Raw genomic sequence first — 27209 nt, 5'->3', positions numbered from 1 at the left:
ATCCCATTATTGTGGCCTCCTTTAATGTAAATTCTGTTTTTGTTCATCTGTTTAATTGTCTGTCATGTGAAAGTCTCAATAATGAAAGTAATAAAACAAACAGTGAAGGGACTAAAATACACCAAAATGAAAACTGAGAGTTTTGAAAAATCCCTAAGGAAAATTATTAGCAATAATAATTCTGTACTTCTTGACTTTGCAAGTGCCACTGATTAATTGTCCAACTGTTTGACTTCAACAAAAACAACAACAAATTGTCTGCAATATATATATATATATATATATATATATATATATATATATTTAAATCAACGTAGCCATTGTTTTACCAGCAAACCAATTTTAGCCCCTGTTATATTGCCTCCAGAAACCCTGCTGAGGTTCTAGCTGTTTTTATGACTCAGCGTTCTTTGCCCCCTGCAGGACTATTCTGTGGTCCCTGCCCCAGCACACATATGGTGGGGGTGCCTCATTATCAGCGCCACTCTCTAGGTCAATAAGAAAAGCCTTTTGGGACCCTGGGAATCACAAGCGACATGGATTACAACACAGATTACAGGGAATAAAAGGAGATACACGGCCTTGAAATTATTGTACCCCTTTGGTCCTGGTCGCAATAAAGACTTATGATTGAATGGGGATGAAGGGACAGGTCTTGTACTTTTGCATGCTTAAAGTCTAATTATCATCAGCTTTCAGTTTATAATTCTGTGACCCTGACAGCTTCTGAGAATTCAGTTGCCGTCACGCTGCCATTTACAATCAAGGCCTTTAATTCCCACCATGTGCTGTTCAACTTCCCAAGATTTAAAGCCCTCATCACACATCATTCCCACCACGCTATCATGTGCCAAGCCCTGCTGATATTAATAGAAAGAAAGATGCTCTCTGGATGTTCTAGGGTGTGTTTTTGTGAAATACAAGTGATAATGAACAAAATAAATAATAAGCTAAATTATTTTAAACCTTGCACTTGTTTAATTTTTTTAGACACTTTTTTTTTTTTCTCAATGTAGTGACCTACCCTCATAAATTCAATACAAAAGTACCATTGGCGCTCAAAATGAAAAATACTTTTCTTTGAGAACAATTATGCAGAGCCACTCCCACAAACCCCCTCACTTAGATACAAAGGTTAATTGAGTTCTCAACCTTACTTCAGCAGTAACAATCCAGTTCTCTGAAGTAAACACTAAGATGTCATTACACCAAAAAGAAACCACTTTACTGAACCCACCAACCACCAAAACAAAACACTTACTGTGTAAAGAACAAAACCCCACCCTCTGACGAGAACACATGCTGATTATCCACACAACTCTCAGGAACAACCATAAAATGCAATAGAGGAAAAAAACAAGTGACCAAACACACAACAAACATTTATTAGAGGAAATTTATTCCAATTCAGGCTGTAGAGTATTCTATACCATTAACTGTTAAGCACACACCCCAATTCTCATGAATCCATCCTCATTTGTCTTTTCTGCAAGGTGTGTAGCCTGTCACACATTAACACTCCGATGCTACCATCGTTGCTTGTTCATCTTTGTCCATTATCTTTAATGCTGAAAATGTAAGGGCTGGGCTTGACATGTCAGCCAATTGAAATTGGTCAATTGTCTTGGTGTTGTTTCTTCTTTTCACACTCTTGCGCTTCAGAGCACAGGGGTAGGGATGAAAGAGATCGAAGAACAGAGGGAGCTCAACCTCTGTGTCTCCATCTGCTTTCTCTGCGCCCTCCACCCCTCATCGACCCCACTCTCCTTCCCCTCCATCCCACAGGTGTGAGTTTACCTCCCCAAATTACCCCCTCCATGTAACCCTGCCCCCCTTCTGGCCCCATGCTGGGCTTAAGTAGTGCTCAGACTACAAGTTCCTGCTGCCATGACAGCAAATGCCTACTGTTCTGGAGCCAAATATAGGTCCCCAATTACACAGCAAGTTGATGGATGGTAAAACAAACTAGGTTGGTTCTTATGATATGGAAGTGTAAAGCCTCATTTATACAATGGAAGAAGCCAAATATTTTTCTAGGTATTGGCGGATCGATCCTAAAGTATCGATACTTCCGATCCTAAAGTATCGATACTTCCAATGATGTTGTTCTGGCAAGACTATTGATACTCACGTAAAAAATACTGATACAAAAGGTTTTTACTAATCTGGTGATTTCATTACGTATTTACCATGAAAATGATTGCATGTCAAAAGTACTACCAAGTGACAAAAAAGGAACTATACAAGAAGTTGCATATGATTGGATCTACTTGCAGATCATCTTAACACCCAGAAATGTTGTTAGTAAATGATAAACAAAACTAGATATATAATGTTAACTGGCTAAAATTGCCCTTTTTCTCTGAAATCACAAAAAATCAATTTAATGAAAGTATCATATTGGTATCGATATCAGTGTTATTGGCCTTGATAGCATGTTTTGTCTTGCTGAACCCCTATGACCTAAATGATTTACTTGAAGTATTCCTTGATATTTTAAGCAATGTTATCATTTGAAAATAAAATATATTTTCCATCTCTGCACTTTATTTTTCTAGTTGCTTATATTTTAAATAGAGCTGTTGATTTAACCCTTTAATTTTATTGAGATTAATGAAAAATACTGCATTAAAAACAATAATGCTATAATCATGCTCCTGATCCATATGTAAATTCAGTAATGAGGAATGTTCCTCCCATTGGACCAATTCAAGCTTAATGTACCACCTTGATATGGTAGTATGGGGCAGTCAGCTCCAGCTGAACAGGCAACACACCTCGTCAAACCAACGAGAGCAGCAGGCAGCTTTCCACAGATGCACTCAAAGATTGCTGGACTGAGACAACAGAATGCAGGGATACCGAGATGCATTTTCTATGCTTTAAACTACATTTAACTTGACACAGTGTTCTAAAAACAGCGCTTAAGAGTAGAGACGCTGAAAACTAGTGAAATGTGACGCAACCAAAGTGAGATGCTTCAAAGGCATTTGTCTGACCCATGAGTACATAGTCCAACAATTAAAAGTAGCTCAGATGTAGGATAATAATAGGGTTATGTTAAAAAATTATGGAAATAAAACAAACAATATTTCGATTTCAAAACCACTTTTTCTTTTGTAGAAATACTTGTCTGCTGCCACAATATATGCACTGTATATGTAATGTATTTGAACTATAACTGAATTATAATATTTACGATTTATTATATATTTATTATAATTATTATTTCTAATTCTTTACTTAGGGGCCTTCCTCAATAAATATTGTTATATGCGATTAATGTTCGCCCAGTAAGTATAAATTAACCTTAATACAGCACAGTCTTTTCAAAACTTACAAAGAAGCTCTATTTGGACTACATTCTATTTGTAACAACTCTTTGCTTTCACAAGGGAAAAAACAAGCTTTAGAAAACAACTTTAACATCTAAGTGAAGATGGTACTGTACTTTATATTCTTTACCACGTGAGTGATTTATGAACTTCTCAAACCACCACACATCATTGTTCCAACAAACAATCTACAATCTCACAGGGAAATGATACACAGGACACAAATACAATGCCCTGAATGGCAGCTGAAAACCTCCCACCAGAAGATTGAGGCTGTGCCATGCAGTGGGAAAATGTTCTTGGGTGCAGTCACTTACAGATTCTCACCATACAAAACCAACATCTGTAAGAGAAATGATGCAGCTCCACACAATCTTGGGAAAGTGACATCGTTCCTTTAAACATTTGTTTTATGGGTTTGGGAAAAGTTCATTAGTAAGCTACACTGTGACACACTTACCATCCGATACAAGATGAGAGACCAGCCTTGGGTGATAAGGGGTTCTCAAGAGCCTTTCTTTCTTATTTCCCTGTGCTCTCATCATTTTAGAGTGTCCCTGTAAAGATGTCTAAAGAGAGGTGGTCTACTACACAGAGGGAAGGGTTAACTGCTTTCATGGGAAGCGCACATTGGTTGCTCTCACCTTTTTCTTGCTCATTGGGCTCTAATGCATTCATTACCTCTCTTCTCACTCTGTCACATCTGCTTCACGTAAATCCCATTTCCTGTGTCTATTGAGCGCGGCCAGCGGCCTGGTGCTGGGGCGATGGTCGCCACACGTTTCCCATGGCCTCCTCACCCTTCTGCTCACTCCAGCGTCCCTGCCCCTATTGTTCCTCATCTGTTCTTACCCACCCAATGCACACTGTTGTCTGCCCACCAACCCCTGCTTTAATCCAGCACCCCTCCTCTCCTCAATACACTCTCCTTTGATACCCCCTTTCCTAGCAAAGACCCCTGCTGCTAAAGCAGCAGCATGGCAGCTGGAGCAGTTGACCATGTTGGCTCAGCTGCTGGTTCACGAGACCTGAGTGACTCTTAGCTCTGCACAAGAACAACACTCGGAAGCAGCTCAGGCTAAATTTCATTATCCAACCACTCTACTAATTAATTACGGCTTAATCCACTGGAGCTGGCCTATGAGACAGCATTTGATGATTACTGTACCTGAGACACCCAAGAACCTACAATAATAGATTTCATGTGTAATGGATGTTATAAATACATTTGTCACAGTGAATTATTCTTTAATTTGTAGGGTTTCTTTAGATAAATAATTTCTTTGGGAGTTGCAAATCCTACTCCAATGTCCAAAAATTGTAATCAAATAAAAAACTTTTATATTTGTGCATTTACAGATCATGTGGTTAGCAGAAAAGGAAATAGTCACATATTGTAAGCTTAAATCCACCAAACGTGCCTCTATTGGTCTTGATTGTGAAACAAATACATCATTTGATCCACCATTCAGTGAATACATTGATGAAGGCATCTACCTGACAATGGTTTCTAAATGCAATGGAGACATGGGCTAAGGGTGCTTTCGCACTAGCTCTTTTGGTGCACACCAGAGTCTGATGTAAAAGTTTGGTTTGTTTGGTTGGTGTGAACGCTATTTTCCAAACTCAGATGTACACCCACAACTAAACCCAAGTCCGCTTGACAAGGCAGTCTGTGGTTAGGGCTGGGTGGTATGGCGCTATATATCGTGGCGGCGGTATAAAGTGTCAACTGGTAGTGATTTTTCTATATCTTCTATATCACGGTATGTAAATATCTGTGTGCACAACATTCCACCTGGCTGCCATGAGATTCATAGTAAGAAGAGAGACTAACAAAAACTGAGAAAGATGAATGAACAGAACATGAGACAATTCCAAAACAAGTCAAATGCAGGAGGCATTTATTTTTGCATTAAAAGGTGTGGTTTTCTCATGTTCTTTGATAAGAGTGCACTTTCTGATGATGTGTACACAGCACGTGTGGCATGGGAGAGAGAAAGAGAAAGAACCTCAGGTTCTAATCACTTTACATTCCGAAAGAAAATGAGGAAGAGCTTGTTAATAAAACGCTGCATTCGTTGTGGTGTGAAACTGACCTTCCGCTATAAGCCCTACTGCTGTTAGTTACTGTTGCTGTCGCCGTTAATATTTCCTACCAGCATCCATACTTCCGCAAATGCGGTGAGAAGCGATCGAGTACATTATATCAGGAGTTATTAAATAACACCTTTGTCAACAGCATATTTCTGTCTAATAGACTATATACAAAAGTTGCCAAAAAGGTTTCCAGTACCAATGGAAGGCTAAATCCAAAACAAATACGTGTGGGATTTGCTTCATAATCAAAGCACACGCTTGAATTCAACTAGAGAGAAACCACAGTTTTGCTTGGATTTAAAAAAACATACAGTGTAGATAAAAAAAGATCAAATATTATTTTTAATAATTATTTATTTAAAGTTTTTTCAATGGACATACAATTAGGCTACTTTGGACATTGTTTAAAAAAAAAAAATAATTATCTTTTAACATTTTATTGTTTTCCCAGAAAAAAATCAATAAAATAAAATAAATAAATAAATAAATAAATTTTATATATATATATATATATATATATATATATATATATATATATATATATATATTTACTATATAACCTACACTGGCGGCCAAAAGTTAAAAATGTAAAATTTTGCTGTTTTGGAAGGAAACTGGTACTTTAATTCACCAAAGTGGCATTCAACTGATCACAAAGTATAGTCAGGACATTACTGATGTAAAAAACAGCACCATCACTATTTGAAAAAAGTTATCTAGACTTTTTCAAATCTAGACAGGCCCCATTTCCAGCAGCCATCAATCAAACACCTTATCCTTGAGTAATCATGCTAAATTGCTAATTTGGCACTAGAAAATCACTTGCCATTATATCAAACACAGTTAAAAGTAGAGCCCAACCGATATGGGATTTTTGAGACCGATACCGATTTTAGAGGGAAAATTCACGATTACCGATATGGTGACTGATATAGCTAATTTTTGAGCTGGAATGAAAACAAACCTTTTCTATGTCGATTGTGCACCGATTTTGCACCGATATGACTATGCAAAGGTACTCAGAAGGCTGCTTTCTTAAACAAATATTTTTATAAAAAAACATTTGAGATTCTTATTATATATTGTCAACAAATTCTAGAAATGAACACTGAGAAAATAAAGAATAAATAAAAATACAATAAATAGCTTAATAAACATCAGTACTGTTAGTATAAGTCAGTTGCTGACCATTTAAATAAAGAATAAATTAAAATAAAATAAATAGCTACATAAACATCAGTAGTACTGTTTAGTATCAGTCAATGGCTGACCATTTAAATAAAGAATAAATAAAAATAAAATAAATAGCTAAATAAACATCAGGGGCCAGTTGCACCAGCTATACGTACGTTACAACTTAGCCTCGTTGTAGTGTAAATGGGCACTAAGTCACAATTTACGCTCTACTATATATTTGAGCGTTGCTCCATTAAATTTATGTAGGATGTAACACTACGTATAAACTAAATATATACGGCAGCCTCCGACCAGGAGTAACTGATGGAATAAAAAAGCAGACTCATTTAATGACATCAATGTGCTCATATTTTGCATGACAGGCTTCAATCCTTTCGACATACATTATGATGGTGGCATTTACACTCATTTACATTTACGAGAGAGAGAGAAAAAACTTACTTTTAAGCGGCTCTTCAGCATGAAACCGTTCTAACGGTGCCGTTTTTAGGGTGCGTCGCCCGGTGTCAAGTTTCAACACATTCAATATATATATATATAAAGGATATTAAAATAAATAAATGTCTATTTTTCCAGCCTGTTGCATTAGTATGTATCACCCCTCATTTATTTTAGATACAGTTCCTATGTATTATTATTTACACAGGGCAAATATACTATTTATTAAATCTACTTTTATTACGTATCCTATTTTAATGTCTGGAAAACCAGACTTTTAAATATTACATTTTATAAATGCAACGACTAGAATTATTCGGTTGAAGGGGGTACCAAACTGTGAATCCTAAACAAAACATTTTGGTGAATACATGTTTACTCATTAGCTTCCACTCAGCTGACAAGCAATGAAAGTAGCTACGTGATTAGCTAGTTAGCTATAAGCTCATCATCATGGAGAGTAAAAGATGGACTTTATTTACTTTCCAGCATTGTGTCTCACCAACTAGTTAACAGCAAAGCATGAAATCAACACACCACACACACAATCCACCACCACACCGTTGTCTGCTGAGCTGCAAAAAGATGCTCTGATGTTTACCTTTCAATCTGCTACATTACTTACTGCACTAACAAATATAGCTGGCTAACAGCAAACAGATGTGATAAACATGACTGACATGGTTGTCAGGGACAGGGTTAACATTATATTAGTTATATAAAATGATGGGGTAATTTTTTATTAACTTTCCAGTATGTATTTCATAAACTAGTTAGCAATTTAAGGAGAAGAGATCGCTCAAATCCACACGGTTTAACTCCACCCTGTCTGCAGAGCCACCGTCAGTTCAGCTCTGTAAACAATGGAGTTGGAGCGCGCTCTGCTGGACAAACTATGCTATGACACCAATTCTAAAAGTATTGTTTTCTGCATTATATGTTCTGAAAAAAAGTTTTCATATCGGCGCATATCGGTAAAATATACGCAGATACCGATATATCGGTGAAAGTCTCATATCGGCCGATAATATTGGCTGACCGATATATCGGTCGGGCGCTAGTTAAAAGCTATTTGGTTCATTAAATGAAGCTTAACATTGTCTTTGTGTTTGTTTTTAAGTTGCCACAGTATGCAATCGACTGGCATGTCTTAAGGTCAATATTAGGTCAAAAATGGTAAAAAAGAAACAGCTTTCTCTAGAAACTCATCAGTCAATCATTGTTTTGAGTAATGAAGACTATACAATGCCAAAAAACTGAAGATTTCATATAAAGATGTAAACTAAAGGACAACTGGCTCTAACAAGGACAGAAAGAGATGTGGAAGGCCAGATGTACAACTAAACAAGAGGATAAGTACATCAGAGTCTCTAGTTTGAGAAACAGATGCCTCAAATGTCCTCAGTTGACAGCTTCATTGAATTCTACCTGCTCAACACCAGTTTCATGTACAACAGTAAAGAGAAGACTCAGGGGTGCAGGCCTTATGGGAAGAATTGCCAAGAAAAAGCCACTTTTGAAACATAAAAAAAAAAAAAAAGGTTAGAGTGGGCAAAGAAACACAGACATTGGACAACAGATAATTGGAAAAGAGTGTTATGGATCTTAAACCCATTGAGCTTTTGTGGGATCAGCTAGACAGTAAGGTGTGTGAGAAATGCCCAACAAGACAGCCACATCTATGGCAAGTGATACAGGAAGCGTGGGGGGAAATTTCACCTGAGTATCTGAACAAACTGACAGCTGGAATGCCAAGGATCTGCAAAGCTGTCATTGCTGCATGTCGATGATTTTATGATGAGAACTCTTTGAAGTAGTTTAAGAAGTTCTGAACATTTTTTCAAATTGTAATAGTAATTTTTCATGTTATTAATGTCCTGACTATATATTGTGATCAGTTGAATGCCACTTTGGTGAATAAAAGTACCAATTTCTGTACATTATTCCAAACTTCTGGCCGCCAGTGTACATTACCTTGATATAAAATTACTCATACCGTGATAAGGAATTTTGGTCATATCGCCCACCCCTATCTAGGGTGCAGATCATGTCAGGGGGTCAGGAATTGTTTAGTGAGCATGTCCCTGTTAGCCCCTGTTGGTAGGTGCTGGAACTACAATCTGTGTTGGCAAAAAGTATGTTTCTCCATTTACAGCCATTCAAAAGCAGCAGCGCATTCTAATTTGCAATTATTTTTACATTATAGTAAATAAATGTCCAGTGATAGATTGTTTTTTCTGCTCTTAAAGTGCAATGGACTTATACTTTTTCCTTTCTGCTGACATTGACGAGTGATGGGTCATATATGAAACCTGATTTCAGAACTGAACACCCATGAACAAACATGGCAGCCTCCAGACTGCATACTTCCGGGGAACACTGCGCTATGCCATTGAAATTATTGGGATGCTAACACATAACTTTCTCCAGGTATTTTAGAGCTCTTTGGTTTACCAAAATCTGGTGCACACTAGGGCTGGGCGATATGATGATACATATCTTGGTGACGATATAAAGTGTCAACCGATAGTGATTTTGCTATAGTGTATCGTGATATTTAATATCCATGTGCGCAGTGTGGGTTATCTATCAGTAGGCAGGGCTTCATGTGAGACTGAAAGAATTGAAGAAACATGGACAGGGTTTATCCAGCATTGAACATTTTTCTGCGGCCACCCAAGCAAATTTAATGACCTTCATTGCGTGTTTGGAGCTTTAAAAGTGCTAATTATTCTTCTCATCTGACACTCTAATGTTTCACGTGACTGTGGCGCACACTGTATCTGGAGCTCTGAAGTGCGTGCGAATCCAGCAGGCATTCCAATATTTGTGCTCCAGAGACAGGAGAGCTCAGAGCAGGATCACTCACACTACTCAATCATTTTTGACCCAGGAAAACCTCAAATGGAGAAAGAAATCTCCACAGAACGGGACTACTCCCAAACAGGTCAGGAAAATGAAGAGGAGCTTGTTATTAAAACAGGTGCGACATGATGTACAGAGCAGAAAAATGTAATCTGCAAACTGTTTCGCATGACGATAATCACTCGTAATACAAGCAATCTGATTTACCACCTTAAAATGAAGCAAGCAAAAGAATATTGTGAAAGCCAAAAGATTAACTCTGCATTAATTCTGTCATTTATTTATCAATTTATTCATTTTGCAAGAAGTGGTATTCATTTCATATTTATTTTCTTCAAGAAGTGTTTATTTTTATTGGATATTTTTTACTTGCGTTTTATTTTCTTTGTCGCATTGCTTTGAGAAGATCTTAAGTTTCTTGAGCAAAGTTTATAATAATAATATTGGTCAACATTTTAAACTGAAATGTAGCATACAGTTATATTTAGCATTTTGGTACGGTTGATTTTTGAAAACAAGTTGATTTGTATTTATTTATTTAGGCTAATTTGACATTGTTTGTCTTGTTTCAAATAAAGAGGAAGTAGTTTTAATTTAAAAAGTATTTAATTCACTGACTGAAGTTCCAAAAATAGGCATTACAATAGCGTTATTTAATATATAAACCCATTTTTATTGATTTTCCAGAAAACGTTTACTATATCGTGATATCTATTGTTATTGTGATATAAGATTTTGGTCATATCGTCCACCCCTAGTGCACACCAGCAAACCACATCTGAGTCTGCTAAAAAAGGTGGTCTGGGATACAGTCCTTGAGGACTCTGATACGGTTTGCTTCTGATATGTACGCAATCATCCTAAATAGCAAGTAAACTGCTATTGATGACATATAATTTGTGTCTTTACATGCTCCCGGTCGCAATTATTATGGTATAATGCATTTCTCATACCTGCTTGTTACCAAATAGAATGCCTTTAGTAGGCAACTCACATTTGCAGGGGGAAAGGGATGAATCAAACTAAATCTTAGCAAGTTTCATTTTTTTTTTTTTTAGGTGTCCACTGTCCAGACAGGCCATTGATTCATACTGTAGATCAAGACCAGGCCCTGCTGGTGAATCTACAGAAGGGGTGGTGCCAAGGCAGATGTGTGTAGGGTGGTGGCAGTATTCGAAAGTATGGGTGGCATAAAGGAGTGGCAGCAGCCATCTACTGCTACATAGTGCCAGCAGGGCTGTGTGGGTGGTAGAGCACTGTGACTCAGTGATGCAGTGGTTGCTGAAAAATCTTATCTCATTGAGGCAAAGGTTAGAGGTGTGGGTGCATAGATTCTATTATCTTCTGTTGTACCCAATAAAACGTGTCTGGAGTTTTCTGACCTGCACTTTAAATTTATTTAAGACCTCCTACTATCATTCATAATGGGAAAAGTGGGACAATTAAGGCCTAATTATTATTTTCTACTAGTTTGAAAAGGATACACTGTCATTACTGGACTGTTTTTTTTTTTTATTATTCTTATTCTTATGGACCTGTGCAGTATTCCTAACGCAAAGCAAAAGTGGCTATATCACTATTACCAAATGTACCACAGCATCCTGCCTTTTTACAACAAATAGCATATCCTTAAACTTTTAATCTGTCACGTTTACTACACAGTTAGTTAAGCACAAAGTATACTTCGGTTGTCCGTATTGCTGCTTGCTCCGCGCACAGTATGCGTGACGCAAATTTCATCATCAACACAGTCTGCATGGACTGTCTGCGAGCCCTGGATTTTCTCGACATGCGCACAGTCTTTGTCTGTAAACATTGTTGGCGCATGCGTTGAACACGTTCGCATTCACTCACAGTCAAAAGAGTATACTTTGAAAGACAATATGGTTGACCAGGTGTGATGCGATCCGGAACGCAGAAAAACAAAGTATACCGGGCCTAAAGCCCAAAGTACACTTTGGTTTTGACACGAACACTTAGCATCTGCGAACAGTCGAACAAGAGCCTGTCAAAGTATACTTCATATGACTGTGTGCATATACAGGCGCCTGGCGCATGCATGCTACGACTGCTATGAGATACTGGACTATTTCTCCTCAGGAGTTTAGACACATAAAGATTAGGCATGTAACGATACAAAAATGTCATAATATGATACGATACAGAAGCCTCGTGATACAATACGATTTAAAAAAATAAAATACAATTTAAACGCCGCCCACACATTTTTTTCCGCTTAAACTTATTCAAGGATTCGACATTAATGTATTTTACATTTAAAGTGACACAACAGTGTTTGTTTGTTTTTTCTTGAGAAAAATTAGCTTGTCTACATTCAAGTCATTTTCATTTGAATAGCACTTTTTGATAATAAGAATAATAAGTCTCATGTAATCACGGGGTTCTTACGTAGTACTTATTTTTTTCAATAAGCTGGCTTTTGATAGTTATTAGCATCTTGCTGTGCATGTCATCACACTCCGTGTTGGCTGGGAGAGGCTGGCTGTTAATTGTAACTTGCTGCTGCTGTTTCTGCCTTGCAAATCCACCGATTTGCACGGTGATGTCGGAGTAAATAAAAACAACATGTTTGATGTACTGTAGCACCGGGACATGACACCTATGTTTGCCAAATTTGACGAGCTGTAACGCTACAATCTACTTGCTGCTTGTCATCCATCTTCAAGCTGTCAACTCGCCTGTGTAGACTAGTTGCTCTGTTTTCCTGTGATTGCTCAGCACCGCCACTTCGGAGAGGAGACTGTTTCTCAGCTCTCAATGTTGCGCTGCTTGGTTTTAATAAAACATATGTATTTATTTGTGTACCGTACGATACATATGATATTGAATCGAGAGTGTTGTATCGTACGATACAGTATTTTTTACACCCCTAATAAGGATGTCTTTATATTCCTCAAGATATACAAATGCTGGTATCTCCTAACCTACTCACACACACGTTCTTGATGTGCAAATCCACAGTTGTTGTTTCCACATTCTTCTCCTGTTGTTTACCAGCAATTACATCTTCTAGCACTTCTTTGTGACAGCAACTGCTCAAATGTGAGTGTTGGCACCTTGCACCTTAGTGACAATATTTCCAGGCGCATTCTGCGCATTCAAAGACGTGTGGTTTGAAAGATCGGGCTTCGTGCGTTAAGTGCTTGAGCACTCAGCTAATTACGAAATTTGCATGTCTGACTGAAGTAGACTTTAGGCTTAAGAGCCATGCTAAGGCAAAATATTTAAAGTGAGTAATGCCACTTTAGATATCTTATTAACATGTTGTAACAGCTTTTTTCTCCTAAGTACACCTTAACAATTCTTTTTGCCCATGGAGTGAATGTGAAATGACTGTGCATTAAATCCAGGCTACAGGATTTAGTTTGTGTGTTAGCGAATGTGTTGTGTAATGTGAAACACCTTGAAATTCCTTACTCTTACATTGAGGGGCCTAGTGACTATCTCATGAGCATCTGGACAAAATGCACTATACATTCCATCCATGCCGGCACAGAGCAGCGGATGTGGATGACTAAGACACCTCATAAGCAACATTGTGAGGCAGATTAGGGGACTGCTTAGCAAAGTATAGGCAGAGGAAGTATTACTACACTCCAAAATATGTACTGAGTGCAATGCACAGCTTGATGAGAACAATCAAATAGGAAACACCTACAGGTGCCCTGCAAGAAAACAAAGGACAAGAAAAGAAAACATGCCAGCACAACAGAAGGAACAATTATGTAAACTCAGGAAAAAGTTATGGATGTGTTGACATATCTGCTACCACTACACAGTTCCACAGAAATGAGAAGGGCAATGCAATGTCAAAAGAAAGAAAAAAATTATGTAATATTGTAGTTCAGTAATATTACAATAAAACAATATTATTATTATTATTATTATTATTAATACAAATATTTCATTCATGTGCAGTCCTTTTCTATTCAGTTTTAGCTTGTGACATATGACAAGGCAAGCGTTTCATTCCTCAGTACCAACTGTACAATATTGTGTGCATCAGGCTATTTGTTTTCTGCTGGCTTTCTAAGCCAGCTGTACTGCTTATATTAATATAAAACATGTGCTTGAGGGAAAGTGGCTGCTTTCGTCTAAAGCTTATTAGCGGTTTGCTAGTTAAGCTAAGATTAAAATACACGAATCTAACCTTGTCAATCGTTTGTATGACGGTATGAATGCATGCACATTCTGAAACATGAGACACAATGTTGGTCGAATGAAGCAATGACAGAATGAATGGGGGTTGGGCTGCTGACAGCAAAATTATGAGGTGTTACCGCATCACTGACAGATGATAACGTGCGAGTAAACTATCGCGACTCACCTGGTTATAATGCACCCGAAACGGTCTCAAATAATCAGAGTTGGTGCAAGGAACAACCTGAATATTATTTATCTGCTCCATGGCTTTGATATAGCTGCCCACTGCTTCTCACCACAGATGGCACAGCCGCAGATTACAGGAGAATGAGGGGAAATGTCTACGGAAGCCTGTGAAGGTCAGAATAAGAACGTTGTTAGAGTTTGCGTTGTTGTAGTGTCGGAAATATGTGGAGCACAAAACTGCAGAGTTTTGCTAGTCAGCGGTTGTTTCGGGTGGATACAGTAACGCTATTCTTTTTCAGGTTAAACAAAACAACGGACTCTGCCCGCCTCCTAAAACACCCCTTTTCAACCATTACCGCGCGCAGCCCGCCTGACGCGCGAATGCAGGTGTGCCAACTTTAGGATTATAAAGAGCTTGTGTTGTGAGCCTAGATAAACCGCCAAACCAAGTATTTTATTTAATTTGGGTAATTTACTGTGAATCATTCAAGAAATGTAAACTGGTCAAAGAACAGAATGATTAATCTGACCCTTCACCTGAACTGCAGGTAAAGTGTGTATTTAGACCGCTTTACAAATTAGGTCTATTGATTTAGCCAACCTTATAGGTCTTTATGTAAAATAGATTATTATACTAAGGAAATAGCTTGCGTTGCTGTGAAATTCCTATTTATGATGTAGAGGTGTACTGATTTAAAAAAAAAAAAAAAAAAAAAAAAAGGAATAAGCAGCTAAATTATTGTTAAACTATTATTTGTATATAAGTTTATTATCTTGAAAGCTGCAGCCATACAGTATTTGTAAACCACAACAAACAAATGAGTAAAATGATAAATCTCACTAAACCTGTCATGAACATAGCCTACTGTATACATGTCATATTTCACACACAAAAAAAGGAATGGTATATATAGAGAGAGAGATGTCTTTTAATTTGTAATTATTTGTGACAAATTTCTTAGATCTTGCCCACATATAATGCACTGTGGACGGCTTACATTATTACGGACAGTTTGTATAAAACTGAGAGAAAAGAACTACAGCGGAATGTGGGAATGATAAACTGAGCGTCAGCTGCATCACCTCATCAGCAGACAGCATAATAATATCTTCGCATAGCACTGATCTCTAATGCAGACAGTGCCTTGCAGATGGCATATTTCATCATATGTTTCTCTCTTTTACTCCCACAGAATAGCACACTGCAAAGTACATCTTTGTGATTTTTGATGGCCTTACAACATCAGTGGTCTGTGAGTCAAAGTCTAAATATGGTTTTAATGAAGTTTAGAGGAAACAGCATGCTGCATTTGATGTGGATGTCTCAAGAATTGCAGAGGAATGCATTGTTTTCTGGCTCTCTTAGGGGAGCTGAAAATAGGCTCAAAGTGTCTCAGTTCTTGCCTTGTAACTTTCAAGGCAGAGTAAAAAATGAAATGAATGAAGCATTTAAAACATTGTATTTTTGTAAGATGGTGAAGTTTGTGAGTTCTTTTCTTTTACAAGCACAGAACATGCTAAATGATTACCTCTATGCAGCGTAACAATTTTCAATGATATGTTTTAGATATCTGTGATGATCACACATTTCACTGGGCTGAATGAAAGCATCTAGTCATTTGGCATTGACAGGTAGAGATTATATCTACTGATGGACTGACATGATTTCCAAGACTACAGAAGTGGAGCGACTTGCTAATTACTCTGAGGAAGTCACTCAGGGACCTTTGTGACTGTCAGGTCAAGGGTACAGACATAAAGAGTGTGAAATGGCTTGCAGTCCCTAGAATCATGAGAGATAATGTATATTATTTCCACCTTTCTCTGAAAAAATTATAGCCCATACAATCAGGAATATCCTTGGACCTTTTTCTCTTCTCCTCTAAGAAATAACAAAATAATGACAGCAAAATAATTACCTATATCAGTCTTGGTTTAAAAGATTTATTCTCATGTGATCACTTTTTCTCTGTATAACCACCACAGTGATTAATGTGATGGCAATTCAATGCACAATAAACTCCACACCCTGTCCTTTCAATCATAGCTAACTCATATTTCTCATACCTCTAATCATAGATCTCAGAACTCTCCCACACAAGCAGTTTCCGCCCCTTGGTTCCTCTTTCCCGGCCTTCCAATTTTCTGTGAGCTTGTCTGATAAATACAAGTTCTAATTTGATCTAAATTAGATCTTTTGATGAAGGCTGGGTGGAAGTGTGTTGATAAGTTAGCAAGGAAATGTTGCATGTTCCTTATGGGCCCTGGGGTGTGCACCTTTCCAAACATCTTTAGACATAATACTCTGTGGTACAGTGTATGTGGTTGCCCACAATAATACAATAATCAGTGCAATCACAAAAGCACCATACAGGGCAAAGCAAGGAGGTGTTGAGAGGAGTGGAAGATGTGTATCCCAGGATGCCCAAATTTGATGTTAAACTCAGGTGAAAGTGAGTGATGTCACCCAACCTGCAATGTGGCACTCCATCTCAGACATTCCGTGGGTCCCAATCTCTTCAAGCCAGTTTCCTCCTAAGAGGGCCAGCAGTCCCACCCTCCATACACTGGCAGGATATAACACTTTTGCTGGCTGATTTACATCTAAATAAACATTGCCAGACAAAACAATGTGCAACTGGAATGGAAACGCAGTCCTTTTTTCTTCACTCGGCCAATTGATATGGGCCGATTGAACAAGGCTGCACTCTATGATAAGCAGTATGGGAGGGGACCATTAGCCTTGAGGGTGGATAATTCTGGAGACACAGAGGTTCATAGTGGTGGCTTTCAGAGTTGAAGGAGAGGTTCACAGAGAGTGCATGGAGCCTGTTGTGGGGAGAAGTGAATGGTGAAACAGTATGCATCATCATCCTGATTATAATTCTGATTAAAAAAAAAAAAAAATTTGATTGGTTTAAAACAACATGCAAATGATGACAGAATTTTCATTTTGGGGTGAACTATCCCTTTAAGAGCAAAGATTGTTTCTTGTTTTCAAAGCTCTTTTTCCAGTGGTTTCCAAGTGCTTAACATCCACAGGATTGAAGCTGACAAAAAACATTGTTAATGTCAACAACTGTAGTTATTTTTGTGAGGCATTGTACGTATAGCCCAGTATTCAGTATTCAGATACTTTTGTGTGAACTGCCCTTGTTTTAAACTGTGTACAGTATGTCTCCAAATAAATAGCCGAAGAAGTGTGTGGGTAAAGTCTTAGAACACAAGATAATTTGAGATGAGACATGGCTCTTTACCCTATGTTTGTCTTAAAGGAGAATGGAAAAGTGATACCAGATCACCCGTTCTTCCTTTCAGTCAACGTAAGGCCCCCTGTATCTTATCAGACCATCTTTTTGGCTTGAGAGCCCCAACAGAGTGCAAATCCTGCACTCCTGTGTGCACCTCAGGGCGTCACTATGGTCTGGACATCCCATCACACTGAATTAGACTCTTTGTAGTTCCAACAATCCAGGCCCCTGCTGGCTCAACAGCATGGCAGGGTCATGGAGCCTCACACTCTTCTTTTCTTAGTACTGTCTTTCTCTCTGGCTCCTATTGGAGTCTAGCTACAGTAAGTTTATCAGGAAGGGTCAAGCAGGGATTTGTTGCTGCTGGAGATGAGAAAGGTCAGGTTTCTAGGAATGCACTTAGCTGAGGTGCCTTCTACCTCTCTGTTAGCGGTCACAAGGTGTTGAGGCAAACATGACATCCCTAACAGATTATGGTCTTGAAGGTCATTTGGACATCATGCATATTACTCTCCTGTTATTTTCTTTGAATATAAAAAAATGGAACGTGCCTTAGTTTTGTTTTTGTTTTTCACAATTCTATTAAATTCTATTAAAATCAATGGGAGAAATTTGAGTCCCACCTTACAGGTAAAAGTGCCAATCACCTTTTAGATACAGACATCGCCTGTCAATCATGAAAATGTGCATTAGCTATACAAGCTGAGAAAATCATGTTTTTTAGCGTAATCTGAGGTAAAGAAGCACAAATTGTGATACCAGTGTTGTCAGATTTTACTGCCTATTTGAAATGTGCTCTTTGATCATTATCTTTACCATTTAAGTAGATAGGAGATGCACTTGTATACCGCTTGTTTACATAGAAAAGTAGCTGCCCGACCTGCCCGAGAGCATTCCAAAAATGGCCGCCACGTGGACTGACTTGAAAAAAGACTTTCCTCACGTGCAATACAAGAGAGACACAACGCACAACTGATTTTAATACAGGTGACGTGAGAGGAATGATGCAATACTCTAATTAAGCAATAAGGCATGAGAGGCCGTGCTCTATTGTGAATATAGTCACAATATGGCATAGGTTTGATTGCCTGATTGCTTTTATAAAACGCAACATAATAAAAATATTAAGGACACAAATATAAATTAAAATATTATATTTTGCAAGTGAAATCATTATATGCCACCCTTCCGCTAGAAAATATATTCCCTAGCAGTAAACAGTAAACAGAACATTGCTAGGCAAGAAGAATAACTGTCAGCTATGGGTGCGGCGAAGCAGTGCCGGTCCTACCATATTTGGCACCCTAGGCGAGACCCTCCAGTAACACCCCTTTCTTAAGTACTCATCATAAATGGGTATCACTATATATAGGAATAACTTTAATGTAAAGCACACATAAACCAAGTCAAGTGGTCTAAGGCACACTGCCCTAAAGATCTACATTGTACAGTATATTTCACAGCAGGCACATTTATAGGCTTTCATCATTACTGGGGAGTCTGGGGCCCATCAAGTACACAATCTATTGTACTATGATGTTGTAGGGGGGTTTAAAATTATTTATTTTATTTATTCATTTAGCAAAAACAGCACCAAAGCATTAATTTCTGGTGATTTTAGGAGCATCATTTTAACATTTTCTTTAGTAGCATATATACAGTATATTGTGTAGCATTAATGAATGGACTAAAAACATATTGTCACCTTTTCATATTACACAGCAAAAGATTAAGTTTACCAAAGTTACCTTTTTCAAAAGCCTGCTGTGGCAGTATCATGGTACAGTGATGGTACAATATGGTAAAACCTTGGTATTTTTATTATATACAGTAGGCCTATATCATGGTAGTTATATGGAAGGCTACTCCAAAGAACATGTCCAAAAACATGGGATTGGTTTGGTTTTGGTACTTTTAAGCTCTTTCATGTAATGTAAGTGTTTTGATACACTTTTATTTAGAAAGTATCTTTACCTGCAGTAAACCATCATTCACAGGCTGACCTCGCAGATGATCTTCATCACTGGCAAATGACTGAATGCAGCTGCAGGTTTTGTTTCAATGAATTGTAAGTAAATATTCACTTCATTCAGCGTTGTTTTTGTTCTCTGTCTTCTAAAGCATCCCGTTACTGTTTTACTGCGTGACAAAGAGCTTCAAATGATTCAGCCCGCACGTTAGACAAATTCATTGAGAAGAACCAACTCAAAAGACTGATTAATCAGTCGGGTATCGGGCATCACTTCGATTCATGAGTCCCGTGCTCCTGAGTCTACGGCTGTGTTCACAATGTCATACTATCCATTCTACTCTTACTGTTTTTTGCCAAACACAGGTATGACAGAAACATTAAGAGTAGTATGGTAGTAAGGCATTAAGTACACAGTCTGTTTGTTCCGTGGGGGGCGCCACAACACGTCATCGGAACACACGGCACATTTTGTTCGACACAGATTGAACACATACTTATTGACTCGGTAGATCGGCGACCCTGAAGCGATGCCACCCTAGGCACTCTCCTATGTTGCCTAATGGGTTGACCGGCCCTGCTGCAGAGTGAAACAAAGTAAAAGTTCTGTGAAGAGGTCAGAGCCATGCTTTATCATGAATAAAGCAAGGCTGTTGACCAATCAACATCCAGGACCGGAACTATCCGTTTTATAATAAGCATTTATATATACATAGCATACACACATTCTGGGTAAAACAGTCAGTTTTCTATCATTAAAAAAATAAATAATTATCGATACCTTTAAGTATTTAATGGATTATAATAAGTATATTTATAAAAATAATTATCTCGCTTCGTCTGCCATATTGGATTTATTTTTCCACCGAGCTCCTGTGATGCCTTAAAGTGCTGCCTCTGGATGCCTCACTAGGTTCTGGAACAGACCCATAGAGAATCTGGTTGCTGTAGGTTGCTGAGTTCCACAAAAGCAATGTAGTGAATGTACAGTGACCATTACAAATCAAAAGGCTGGGCTGGAAAATAAAGGGTCATATATGTGATGCCATATGGGAAGGTGCAAGGTGCTCGGCTTTGGGCGGGATAAGAATGGCCATCGACTGTCACATCAAATGAGACTTCGTACCTCCTCCCTTTCCAGGTAGGGCCTAATTTAAGGCAACATGATCTGTGTGGAACTCGCCTCTTGTGAATAGACCTTCAAAGCAGCAGGCCTCTCTCCCATCCAAGGCCTTTGTAATGGAAACCACTGCTGTTATTTTGCCCATTTTATTTTAGGCAGGGCTATTATTGTTCTTGTGGCCCCGGATGTGTTACCCAGGCACAGGTGGAATTCCCGCGTTCTGCTGCTTATTTTGCGCAATAATTGCGGCTACCTTACACAGACCACATTTTGTGAGTACTAAAGTCCTTTGACATTTAGAGAGTCACAAACAAAATAAGATGGTGAGTGAAATAAACAGTTTGTGACTCTGATGTAGGCTGCTGGGATAGATGGTGGTAAAGTGATAAAGGGGTGTGGGGGGTTGAAGAGGCATTATTAGAAGTGGAGTAAAAGGGCAGGAGACAAAAGTGCCAGCCGTCTTTGGGGATTAAAGGACCACAGGCCTGACAAGCCAACTGAGCCTTGATCTCTCTCAATTTTCTAAGGGACAGCTGACCACCCCCTCTCCTGCAGAGAGGGACTATTTTAAATGCCTCAAAACACAAATCCTATTGTTTTTATACAAGGCTTTACACACGCTCAAAGTGGTGGGGCATTTTGGCCTTAGATGCAGGGCTCAGGAACTTTAAAGCTTATTTTCCAGTTGGACTAAAACAGTATTTAGTCTTTCCAAAATGTAATGTAAACACTTTAGTTAGACCGAAATCGAACCAGTCAGATTTTTGTGACTAACAGACCCGAATAATGCGATTGCAGCTCAGCTTCGTCTAGCATGTATATGCATTAATCAGACCACAACTGGCCTCAGAGTTGTGCATATGGTCCAAAAGACAAGTGTGTAGCGCAACGTGTTTTACTGGCATTCCCTCAGCCGATGTCCTTCCTTCAAATATTTGATTAGAAAGACAGATGAAGATTGTAGCTCAACTACGCAAAACCCCGTTGTAGCCTGAATATAACTGTGCATGTAAATGAACTGTGTGTGTGTGTGGTGTGTGTTTGTGAGATGGCTTGTGCCTCACATCACCATGGGAATGCACGTTCCCCTGCTAATTACTTGCTTGAATTGGCCAACAGAGACACTGTTAATGACATGTAACCTGATCTTAAAAACCTGAGGTGCTCTACAGAAGGTGCAGCCTGCAGATACAGAGTAAGGGGTTATGGAGGCCGGTGATGGTGGTAGGGGAGCTATAGTGGAAAAGGTGACCAGAGAGAAACCCACAAGTGACACACTAAACCAACTGTGCAAACACAGAGGTATGTCAGTTCCATCTCTAATTTCACAGACTATCATGTGCCCTGTGAAGGTGGGGGGAGGGTAGAGGGAAGGTCATAATTGTGGTGTTTGAAGTTATGTGGTGGTGATGGGAGGGTAAGCACTATGGCAGAGGGCCCTAAGTTGCAGCTGGGTTCATTAACCACAGCCAAAGAATTATAATTACTGCTTTTTGTCACGGCAGAGGTATGTTAATGACATGCTGTGCCATAGTCACCATGCTAACTGGAGAACTGTAAGCACGGTGAGAGACTGCACCAGCAGTGCAGCGCTAAACTACACGTGATGGTGCATTAAATGTACATGAGGAAGTGAGGTTAAAAAAAACTGAGAAGACAGAGGTGGTTTACTGCCACAAAACAAAACTAAAGCCTAGTTATTACTAAGAATATTCTGCCCTCTTCCACAGCATACCTAGCTTAGATGCCTCATTGCTTGATCTGTTGTGATCATAGCCTTAAGGCAAAGTATACTTTAGTTTCTTGCATGCCAGTACGTCTCATGCACAGTATGCGTGAGGCAAATTTCATCATCATCACAGTACACACGGACTGTCTGCGTGCAGCCCAGTTTTTCTGTGTCTTTGAGCATCCTCAGTGCATGCGCCTGCCATTGACTGTATTAAGAGTATAACACAGCAGTCGTAGTGTTCATGTATTGCTCACATCCATACAGTGCGTGAGATAGGATGGCATGCAGAAAAACAAAGTATCCCCTAGCCTTAAGACCAAAGAATACTTTCAGTGTCGCTACGTCTCGTGCACAGTGCACATGATGCAAATTTCTTCATCAGCACTGTATGCACGGGCTGTCTGCATGCAACATAGTTTTTCTAGACACACAAACATCTTTGTATCTTTGTGTGTAGTCAGCCCATGCGCCTGCCATTGACTGTGCTAAAAGAGTATCAAAAGTAGTCGTAGTGTGCATGCGGCGAACGTGTCCATAGGGGCTTGCGGTCAAAAGAGTATACTTTGAAAGGCTGGTAACATTTTACAATAATTGTTAATGTTAGTTAACAACATTAGTTAACATGACCTAACAATGAACAATACTTATTAAGCATATATTAATCTTAGTTAATGTTAATTTCAAAATATACTAATACATTTTTAAAATCAAAAGTTGTATTAGTTAACATTAGTTAATGCACTATGAACTAACAGGAGCTAACAACGAACAATTGTATTTTTATTTCTAAGATTAATAAATGCTGTAACAAATATATTGTAAATTGTTTATTCATGATAACTAATGCATTTACTAATGTTAACAAATGGAACCTTAATGTAAAATGTTACCAAAAGAGAGCTAGAGCGTTTGACCATGCACTAGACGGAACGTCGCGTGGAAAAAATGAAGTAGACCCTAGTCTTCATGGCCAAAGTATACTTCGATTTTCCGTGTGCCATTATGTTTTGTGCACAGTGCATGTGATGCAAATTTCGTCATCAGCACAGTATCCGCGTATCCACTTGCAGCCCAGTTTTTCTAGACATGCAGATGGTTCCTGTCTGTGTGTGTGTCGTCTGCACATGCGACTGGCGTTGACTGTACCAAAGTGTATCACAAAGCAGTTGCAGTGTGCATGTGGCAAACACTTGGTCAAACAAGTGTACTTTGAAAGGCTAGAGCGTTCGACTGTGTGCAAGATGTAACCGCACACGGAGAAACATATAAAAAAAGTATACCTTTAGCCTAGCCTTACAGTAACCCCTGCTGAAAAGACCAACATTGCTGGTCACCAGCTTATGTTGTGATTTGTGTGCTGGTTCCCCAACATGGAATACTGGTGTGCTGGTGTCCTCACCAGGCTTTAAAACTAAGACCATGTTGGTCAACAAGCTTCCAAGGTTTAACTGGTGAAAAGCATGGCTATGCTGGTCCACCAGCTAGACCAGTGCACTATCCATCATAAAACAACCTAGACCAGCTTGGGTATTGCATGCCTGTTAAGATGGTCTTTTCAGCAGAGATATGTTTTAGAATGAAGAACATTTTCTCATGGCTTAATAAACAACAGAACAGGCTGAATCAGTGCACTTATTCCAATGCTTTAGTATAATGCTGAAGCAAAAATTTAAAGTAATAGAGCAGCCCTCCTCCCTTTGTGCTTGCAAGTTATGACTCAAGGTGCAGCTTTAGATCATCACATTCATTATTGAAACTGAGTGTAAAACACACGCAGAGATCAGCTGGGTATTCAGAGCCTCTGTCAATCACTATTGGGCAGAATTTATTATCAGTGTGAAGAAACAGTTTCACACCACCACTGAACTATCAACGTTCATTTTCACCTCTGGCTCAGAGAGAGCAAGACACCTGTGGTGGCAAAAAAAAAAAAAAAATCTCCATAATCTAAAAATGTGGGAGACACTTTTTAAAAGATAATGATAGAAAAAAGATATCTCTAATCTGGAACAGGAAAGGGTGGTCACTATTTGGAATTAGACTGTACAAATAACAATTCACACAGTAAATATAGTCTAGAACGACAGGTTGTTTTTTATGATACCCCACTCTTTTTTCACCATTTAACATTTTGTCAGTCTGTTTAATTTTATGCTTTTCTCTTCCTGTATGGTTGCACATCAACATTTTGTGTAAATTGATCAGTCACAGATGGTCTTACAGTAAACTGTTTATCAGATAGGGCACACTCATACACATGTGATGTCTACACCCACTGAACTGACTCTGACTTAGTCAAGATAGACAGTAAACATACAGTTAATTAATTGCGAAGTATGCAACAGAGTAAATTATTACAAAGCTACAGTACTTTCTTATCAGCTAGTTTCTTTATAGGAATGTTCCAAGTTTAATACAAATTAAGCTCAATCGACAGCATTTGTGGCTTAATGTTGATTACTACAAAATTATTTAGACTTATCCATCCTTTCTTTAAAAAAAGCAAACATTGTGGTTACCACAAGGCATTTTCAATGGAAGTGAATGGGGCCAGTCCATAAACATTAAAATACACACTGTTTCATAATTAACATGATTTTAGTGTGATAAAAAGAGCAACTTAGTGTTATGTGTTTACCAGATCACATGTTTTATGATCTGTTTTTTGGCATACGTCATCATGACAACGAAGTTGTAATATTTGATAAAACTTTACACAGATAAGGTTAGTAAGCAATAAAAAAAAAATGAGGGACAATATCTATCTATCTATCTATCTATATCTATATCTATATATCTCTCTCTCTCTCTATATATATATATATATATATATATATTGTGGTAATTAACATTAAGCAACAAATATATTTGATTAAGCTTACCATGTATTGAACCCAGAACATTCCTTAAGCTCTTGTGATGAGCCTGCTACTTTATGAGGGATAAGCGCCATCCATTGGTCAGAGTCCTGAACTGCCATTTTCACTCCTGATTAGCACTATACACACACACACACACACACACACACACAAACACACACACAAACATATAAGGACATCTTATGCTAAGCTATTGTATATCTGTACTCCTCAATAAAACTCTAAATCAATCATTCAGCCAACAAATGTCCTGTAGCCATAAATCCATCAAGCCCTTTAAAAGAATAAACAGATCCATTTGCAGCACAGGGGCAACATACATCAATTCCTTAGTTGAGGCAGCCACACTTGTGAGGCCTTGAGAAAAGATTTCCAAAGTCAAGGCCCATTATCCAAAGCCAGAGTGTTTTGTCATGCAGTGCTTTTGATTCTGCATCCCTCACATTGGTGCCAGAAGTACGCCAGTGACCGGACGGCTGTAAATAAAGCCAGAGAGTTTTGGGTAACTCCCTCGAGGCTTCCTCTTTTCCTGTGCCACCCGCTTCAGAAGGGCAATATTATTCTGTCCCCAGGTCTGAAGAATGATTCCATTGTGCTAGAGGTAGAATGCGGCCTTCCTCCGAGCCCATTTTACTGCCGCCGGGCTTTATTTAAACAGCACTGCCTTTATCTACACCCCACTGTATGTGCTCTTGTTGTCACTTGCCAGGCTCGGTCAGTTCTAGTAGATAGGCCTTGATAAGGGTGGCGCTCTTAGCAAACATGTCCCAGCATGGGGTTTGGGTGACCAGCAGGAAGTCAACAAAGAACAGGGTTTTAAAAGCTCTCAACAAGTTTGATTGTTTCCCATTATGATCATTTTAATTATATAGTGCTATAGAATATGGCTACCATCATCATCCTGTTTTGAAGTGCTTTTCATTGTTGCATTGTTTGCAGTGCTACTTGAAAGACCACCGGGAAATAACTAACTACTAATGAAGACTTATTAATAAGAATTAAGAATTTTATTTAGGTAAGCACTGTTCTATGCTAAATGGTTGTTTGAAAGCTTTACACAGTTTTGTCAGCTAAGTACAAAAACAATGAAATACGGTATTTAAAGCAGTCTTTGACAAAAAATGAAAAATCTGTCATTTACTCATCCTCATGTTGTACCAAACCTGTATGACTTATAAGTTAGAATGACAGCCTCAGTCACTATTGACTTTCATTGTATGGAAAAACTATGCAATGACAGTGAATGGTGACTGAGGCTAACATTCTGCCTTACATTTCCTTTTATGTTCCACAGAAGAAATAAATGCACATAGGTTTGGAACAACATGAGCGTGAGTAAATGATGATCACATTTTTATTTTTGGGTGAACTATCCCTTAAAGATTGTTTGCTGAATGCGGATGTATTTGCGCCATGGGGTTGCATTGCATTCAGATCATTTGTTTTCCATTGGTTAGTTTTCTGTATATCACCACACCTGTCTGTGCCCAGAAATCAGTGAGGGGTCAGACAGCCTGCCCATACATGCAGCATTTTTCTCTCAGTCAGGACACGGCTCTGATAATCCTGAAGAAAATGGCTTTGTAAAGGAGGGATCGCCCTAAATCAAAATAGATTTAGGGCTTTTGGTTCCAATGAAGCATGTGCACTTATTTCACGTGTGTGCCTACTTGAAATCTTGGATCCCAATTATTTGAAACTTGTCATTTATGACATAATTAATGACATTATATGCCAGTTAATTAATCGCTAATCAATATTTGTTGAAAAAGGCCCCCATTAAAGATAATTAAATATATAATAATTAGGGATGTCATAAAATATTGATATATTGATTATTGATCGGAATCTTGTTTTATCAAGACATTTTAGAGGCATCGATATATTAACATCAGCCATTATTTAAATTATAATCCTAATTTGTGTGCTTTCAATTTACTGCCAGTTGCAATCCATTCAATGTAGTCTGT

The 27209-nt window shown here is 38.4% G+C and overlaps 1 protein-coding gene across 2 annotated transcripts in view; it reads right to left on the bottom strand.

Annotated features, from left to right (window-relative positions):
• nudt14 (nudix (nucleoside diphosphate linked moiety X)-type motif 14) overlaps positions 1–14445 on the bottom strand; it is a 58971-nt gene extending 44526 nt beyond the window's left edge. Inside the window, exon 1 of one of the 2 annotated variants that reach the window (XM_051645483.1) lies at positions 14284–14445. In XM_051645483.1, the coding sequence (XP_051501443.1) occupies positions 14284–14364 (81 nt within the window). In that variant the 5' untranslated portion in view covers positions 14365–14445. The remainder of the gene's footprint in view (positions 1–14283) is intronic. The other variant, XM_051645485.1, reaches the window with a different exon arrangement.
• Positions 14446–27209: the final 12764 nt, after the last annotated feature.

Source organism: Myxocyprinus asiaticus, chromosome 19, assembly GCF_019703515.2.
Source record: "Myxocyprinus asiaticus isolate MX2 ecotype Aquarium Trade chromosome 19, UBuf_Myxa_2, whole genome shotgun sequence".
NCBI classification, from domain to species: domain Eukaryota; kingdom Metazoa; phylum Chordata; class Actinopteri; order Cypriniformes; family Catostomidae; genus Myxocyprinus; species Myxocyprinus asiaticus.
The sequence above is the reverse complement of the archived record's forward strand: the minus strand, read 5'-3'. Positions and strand labels throughout refer to the sequence as shown.